This window comes from Physcomitrium patens, chromosome 14 (assembly GCF_059467195.1).
Source record: "Physcomitrium patens ecotype Gransden chromosome 14, ASM5946719v1, whole genome shotgun sequence".
NCBI classification, from domain to species: Eukaryota; Viridiplantae; Streptophyta; class Bryopsida; order Funariales; family Funariaceae; genus Physcomitrium; species Physcomitrium patens.
The window spans coordinates 16,853,330-16,860,081 of NC_143423.1; the positions used below are offsets into that span (position 1 = coordinate 16,853,330).

Below are 6,752 nucleotides of genomic sequence, written 5' to 3' on the forward strand. Positions count from 1 at the left end.
GCATTTAGTTGTTCTTTGACCCTGATCTTTGATGAAGGCCGGTGCTAAAAATAGTCCTTGAGAGAAAAGTGAGTTGTGGAAAAAAAATGGAAAGAAAAGAAATGTTCCCAGAGTGAGATGACTGCAGAGATTGCTGCAGCTCTACTTGTGTTAGGGTATAATTTGCAGGATCCAAGTCCAAGGACTTGTAATTCAGGCAACTATGAGTCTGACCTCTCCCTCATGCAGTGTGTTATCAGTTGCCGAGAGTTCGTCGAGTCTTGGAAACACCTGAGGTCAATGGTGATATTCTCTCTCATTTGTAAGTGCACAACGATCAAATTCTGAAATCATTCGATGCTGGAAAACCTGGATCACCTGGCTCTATCGCAGTTGCCAGTGAAGCACAAAAAACTTTACCATTGATGTTTGAATGCACATCCAAGTTGGTATGTTAAGAGCTCCTAGTTACGTAATTATTTCATGAAGGTCTGGCTGCGGGAATGCCGCACTTTCGAAACATCACGAAAGTCGTCGTAATATCCATCATTTGTGAAGACAAAAAAAAGAATGTTTGAAAATGCGGGCTGTGATTATAGCATCCTAGAAATACAGTTCAACATCTATCAACGCGAGTAGCGGAATCAATTCCACCATTTTAAAGAATTTGCTAAGCAGCAAAACATCACGAGACACTCCATTCAAGCGTGGTAGCACTCCAAGCGCTTTTGGCAATCGAAGAATCAGTTGTATAATACATGAACAAGTGCCTAGTAACTAAACCGCCATATCCCTAAAGCTCTAATGCTGGTATTACAGCCTTCAACAGTTAACGGAGCTTCAAACAATGGCTCTTTTAACCTCGAGACACGAATAATACTAACATTTTACAGTTGAATGGGATGAACCAACTCCATTCAATTTTCTGGTTCTTCTAGAATTCGCAATTTCTTGGTAGATTCCGAATCACATTATGCTTGAGAGCAATCTTAGAACGAATGTATTCGGCCCTTCGAGAGGCTTTCCTTTGCTGCTCCTCTGGTTCATTGCGAAGGCGCCACTTTTGCCCGAGAGTAGCCAATCCCATGCTACTGTACCTCGCCACAAGTGCTTTTACCATAACACTATTACGTTGATCTGAAGGAGCAGGTCTTTGCCTAAAGTAACGCGCCATATCCCTTGATCCTATTCTCTTGCCAGTACCCTCTTCATCACCAAAACCCTTGATGACAAGCTCGTGACCTCCGGAAGATAATGATATTGCCGGAAAATCTACAGAAATAATTTCAGAGCTCTCTAGTGTTTTATAACTTGAACTAAAGTCATAATAAACCTCTAATTCCTCTTCGGCAATCCCTTCGCCATCACCATACCGTAACTTACAGTGACTTTTGATTATCATGTGCGTCCGTACTGCATTCAAACTCTGAAACTGCTTCCTTAGCTCATCACAGTAAAGACACATGTGACCTTTGGTAATCTTCAAACCAAGGTAAGTCAACATCCCTACTGTATCTTTCAAGTACTCAACATCGGGTATGAAAAACCCATGCTCTCTGTGCATGTGCTCTATACAAACCTCAAGATTGGAGGAGCTTCGGCCACAGAACAGACATCCATTAGGGTCCCAGTGTCCAGAGAGTGGACCCTCATTACACCCAGCTTCGTCCATCCCTACAACAGTGTCCCTGTCTTCTTCCTCACTGATATCCTCCTCATCGACTTCTTCCCATTCATCCTCACTCCCCTCAACCTCTTCCGAAATCTCCTTGTCGTCATGTGTGTTAATTTCCTGAAAAATTATAGCGGGCAGCCGCTGAGGAGCTGGTCGAGTTCCAGCAACGCCTAGTAACATTGTAAAGGTGACGTTAGCACTCACGGCGGAATCCTCAAAAGTACCAAAATAGCAAGAATAATTGCTACTTGGCAAGAATGGATCGAAATTCGAACAACCAAGACAACTACGAATAACATCCTCAAGTCTATAAAATTTAAACAAAAAAGTTATTTGTGGAAATGGTTCTGGAACTTGGAAAACTCTAAGACTGGAATTAACGAAGTATTTCTCCCATAAGTAGACAATTATCATAGAAACAGCAATACCTGCATCAGAAGGGGCATTTGAGCTAGCCGCCCGCGTAACATGAAGCTTGGATTCCAAGTGATTGGCGTGCGCCTTTGCAGTAGTATACTCCTTCCTGCACAGCGCACACTTGTACAATACCCGATCGCCTTCTTTCGTCTTCCCCTCAGCTTCAAGCCCCTGAATTCGGAGATTGTGGAGCGCTTCGGTAACCCCAGGCACTCCAGCTACCTTCCGCCGCAAATTGTACCGATGCCATTCGGTCTTGTAATGCTGCTTCTGCAGCTCTTTGTCGGCAAAGGTCTAGTTGCACGCATTACAAGCAAATCCTCTCATCATCCCCTTGTTCTCTTCCCATAAACACACCAAGCTACTCAAAACCCTTCAAAACTTCCTCAGTCGAACTACCCAATCAGAGGGAACCCAGAAATACCCAAGAAGGAAACTGGACTTTGAAAGCTTGTAAGGGTGCTGTAGTGGACAAAAGCACGCATTGACTCCTGGGAAGGTGCCATCGAAGCCCGTTAGATGTCGGTATGTTGAAGTGGGCTCCACGCGCACGCAACCCAAGAACAGCCAAATTGTTGACAGGTGCAGCAGGAGGTTCCGATTTTAGCGTTTCCGGGATGAAGATCCTTATTCACACGCTCGGATGGCAACAATTCCACAATCTCCACGTTGGTCCCTTCAAGGGCCACGTTGTCATGCAACTGGTCATGGTCGATCAGGTCAATTCTAATTGGTATCTAAATGGATATTTAAGAATCTAATGTCTCATGAAGGTTCTCGGTTAAAGTATATTCAATCTGTTCTGTCAGGAAGTAAAACGTCAAAAATCGATGTGTAGCTTGGTGAGCTCAAACTAAAAATCGAAACCTCTATACCCACTGTATTCGTATACATATGTTAGATGGATTAAAAATTAAAAAATTAAAAAATAAAAAAAAAGTCATTCACCTTAGTAGAATGCCAACCGGGGTCAACGGAATATCTAAAATGACGTCCTTGTCCCTGTGGACATCGTTTGTTTTACCCAGTTTCTAAACTTTCACTTCTCATTTTCCTGAGAGTCGTGGCCAGTGCACAAAAATCATTGCTCCATGCCACGTGAAGTCAGAAACATCAAGCCAAACCATCATCGTCGATCCCCGAATCCAAGTATAATCAGAGATCTTTGTGTGAATTTTAACTATAGGAGCGCAACAATTGATCCCAACCCTGGCGGTCAAGTTCCAGCCACATGCAGCTGCAATGCCTCCAGAGACAGACAAATTTGCATTGCATCGCACGAAAGCGAGAACATTTATTCTGCTGCATTTGAGGCACGTCTGGATTGGGTCCCGCACCTGGTCGCTTCTGCAGCAGTGTCGGTGAAGGAGAGGACCCTGTTCCGACTTCGTCACTTGGGCTCTCCAACACAAGAGCCATCTGATGACTATAAGATACCCTCTAATAACCTGATGTGTATCTGTAGACATTGACACCCTAGTATGGGGTTGGAGGTTATGGATACCGGGTCTCGTGCGCTTCTTCATTCCAGGGCGTTGTTCAGGGCCCTTGGCTATTCCCTGCTTCACTCACTCTTACCCCTTCGTGCTCGTGTTGCGCTGATCCGGCCGGCTTGTGGCGGCCGCCAGCCTTCCGAGTGCACGGCGCTCTTGACTTTCTCTGTGTTTTCCTTCTCCATTCTACAGTTACCTTTTCGGATTCTTGCTGTTTACTTGATCGTTAAGGCAAAATTGCTTTTCCTAAGGTTCGAGAGTATTTCGTGGCTTGGTCAATCGCTAATTGGAGTCGAGGAGGCGTGAGAGAGAGAGAGAGAGCTTCGGGACAAGGCCACCTCACGGTTCGTTTCTTGAGGTGAGATGTGGTTAACATATTCTTGAATGATTCGCGGCATGGATCTTTGAATTGGTTTGGCGTGGAATGTTACACTTATTGAAGCTTCCAGTGGAGTCTCTCGGAGCTCATTTCGTTGCTTGAGTATTCTTGGTCGGTGCTTGATTAGATGAAGAAAACGTGAAGTGCAGGCAGATATTTTTGTGAATATTTTTCTTTGAACTGCTTCAATATCGGGTGGATGCGTGATGTGATTTGTATCATCCCCGCCATTAACTACTTGGGATTGCGAGGAATACTTGCTCGTCAAGGTTGTTGCCTGTATTTTCTGAACGATTTGTGGACTAGCCTTGGATTTCTCAGTTCAGCAGTGATGTCGAAATTAAGCACGCTTCCCTTGCATGTGAAAACTAAAATTTATGTTTCGGATGCTCTATTCTCTGTTTCGCTTCCGCTCTTGGCTACCAGTTTTAGTCTGGTAAAGCAAATTCTTTGAGATTTTTTTTCTTTTTTCTTTTTTCGGTTGAGACAATTGTCTGCATCTGGCACACATTTTTGTATAGCATTTCCCCTGCAGCTTGTCATAATTTGCTGTTCAACCTATGATTTTGGTATATGTACGCTGTGAGGCTGTTCTCGCGTTTCAATCTTCTGTCTTGCATTGCATCTGTCTATATTGTGTTGTAGGTTTGGCTGACGATTAGTTCTACTACTGTATGCAGCTGTTCGTATCGGCGGCCGCATGGTATGAGCTCTGGTGTCCCAGCAAGTCCTATCCGCTGCATCTGGGAATCTTGTCATTCTTTCCACTTCATTTTTTTCGCTGAGACTTCTTGCAATATGGTTAGAGGATATGTGCAAGAGCATATCTACAGGCACCCATGGGAGCGGGTTACGGCCGCAAATTGGAGAAAGTATGCTGATCCTGAACACAGACCATTACTCTCACACGTTGTAGACGTTAGTATCGTGAATAGAACCGAGGATCAGGAGGGGGGCCAGCTTCTCACGACGCGATCAATAACTGTAAATACTCCCGGCCCCTGGTGGCTTCAGCGTCTCATGGGAACAAACGTGTGCCAATGCCTAGAGGAGTCCATTGTCGATAATGGTAAGCCCTTGTTGTCCATGTCAAGTACTTCTTCTCTCGCCTTAATTAGTTTTCATCAAATAGGGTTTATTCACTGAGATTGACACTGGCTTTGCTGTCTTTTAGGCAAGCGTTCCTTGGAAATGATTACTCGCAATGTAACTCTGAAAGACTTCGTTGATGTTGAAGAAAAATGCTCCTATCTTCCACATCCTGACAATGCAAACTGGACCCTCTTCAGACAAGAGACGAACATAACATGTGCGTCCATGCCAGCCCTGAAATCCGTAGCAGAAAAGATTGAGCAAAAGTGTGCTGAGAAGTTTCAGCAGAACAGTGCACGCGGCAGAGAGGTTGTAGAGTTTGTGTGCAAAGCTTTGGAACGGGCAGAAACAGCTTCAAAAGATCAGCCTCAGTTGGTTGTGAATTCCGAGCAAAGCTTTGACGCACATTCTGGTAGTCCCTGCAACACGAACGTGTGGAAGATCTTTGAAAGAGCTGAGTTCGTGGGTGCTACTTTGTAACAAACACTTCTTGAAGCGGTTACGACACATGCTTTTGGGGGCATTCTTGTTGCCTGTCACCTACGAAAGATTTGGTGAGATATTTTCAGGCATCATCTTGATTGTAATAGTTTACACACGGTACTGTATGTACTACGATTTTGCAATGGTATGGTATAGAAAATTCTTGTCAAGGTCATTCTTAATCCGAATTTGCTTCCCCCTTTGCTTGTGGGTTAATATAATTGACTATTACATTTGTGGGTGAAGTGGCAACCTCTCTTCATCCAACTCACATTTATGTTCAATATAATTTTTATTACTTATATTATTACTTCATCAATGTTAAGATTCAGTTCATTGTTGCGATCTCAAACAAAGCCAGTCCTCTATAATAAGTGATTCACTCTCGATGGAATGTAGTTTGACCAAAGGATAGTTTAGAATTGCCAATGCAAATGTATTGTTGACCATCATGAAGCACTATTAGGTTATTGAAAAAGTGATCTAAAGTAACTAAAAGTGGAATGAGGGCCTGTTCCGGAATGCGCAACATGCTTAAAATTTGTACTTTAAAATGTACAGATACTTTACTAAATACATGAGTAAGCAGAAGTAGGTTGAATCTTGTTTGTGTGCATTGATGTCAAAACAAATTGTATAAAAATCATCTTCGATATTATCTGTGATGTTCCAACATAATACATAGTATTAATCTCTGTGTTTTTTTCAAATAATAGCATTGGTTTCAAAGATAATTTTGCAAAGCAATTATCACAAAGGAGGCATGTTTTGTGGAAAACTTTAAAATTTGTGAATTTAGTTCTGATCTAAGATTACATTTCAATTATAACCTGTGGAATAAAAAAATCAATAAAATGTAATAGGTATGGTTTTTAGGTTTAAAGTCAGAATCCAATTATCAAATTACAAATGATTTGGTAAATTAGGGTTTAAAAACTTGAAAAAAGAATGATCTACAAAGTCTTCAGATTTTTTTTTCAGAATATATTGTAATAATTTGCTTATATTTCATTCAAATGGGAGCATGTTAAAGTAACCAAGGATTTTATTAAATCAATTCACCCATCATCATAAAGCATTTAGATTGTTAGCCTTATCTACATCATCATTACTCTAATCCACTTTTGCATTGATATAATAATGATTTTTTAAAAATAGAATTGGTATAATAATGGTCATGTAGTTGATAACAATAACTGCTTATCAATGACTATATTTAATGATTTTATGACTT

At 41.9% G+C, this 6,752-nt stretch overlaps 1 protein-coding gene and 1 pseudogene across 3 annotated transcripts; one reads left to right on the top strand and one right to left on the bottom strand.

Moving 5' to 3' along the window:
- Positions 1-680: 680 nt before the first annotated feature.
- On the bottom strand, positions 681-2,547 carry LOC112291684 (cytoplasmic 60S subunit biogenesis factor REI1 homolog 2-like; annotated as a pseudogene). The gene is made up of 2 exons (XR_016506458.1): positions 2,083-2,547; positions 681-1,824 (listed from the first exon to the last, which is right to left on the bottom strand). The product of XR_016506458.1 is annotated as a cytoplasmic 60S subunit biogenesis factor REI1 homolog 2-like (transcript).
- Positions 2,548-3,634: 1,087 nt separating this feature from the next.
- On the top strand, positions 3,635-5,837 carry LOC112291685 (protein UPS3, mitochondrial). 2 transcript variants are annotated; one of them, XM_024539471.3, is made up of 3 exons: positions 3,635-3,922; positions 4,624-5,012; positions 5,118-5,837. In XM_024539471.3, the coding sequence occupies exons 2-3, from the start codon at positions 4,649-4,651 to the stop codon at positions 5,513-5,515; spliced, it is 762 nt and encodes a 253-aa protein (XP_024395239.1). In that variant the 5' UTR covers positions 3,635-3,922; positions 4,624-4,648; the 3' UTR covers positions 5,516-5,837. The 2 variants fall into 2 exon arrangements, with proteins under 2 accessions (XP_024395239.1, XP_090112192.1); XM_090256066.1 differs by lacking the exon at positions 3,635-3,922 and adding an exon at positions 4,099-4,212.
- The last annotated feature ends 915 nt before the right edge of the window (positions 5,838-6,752 follow it).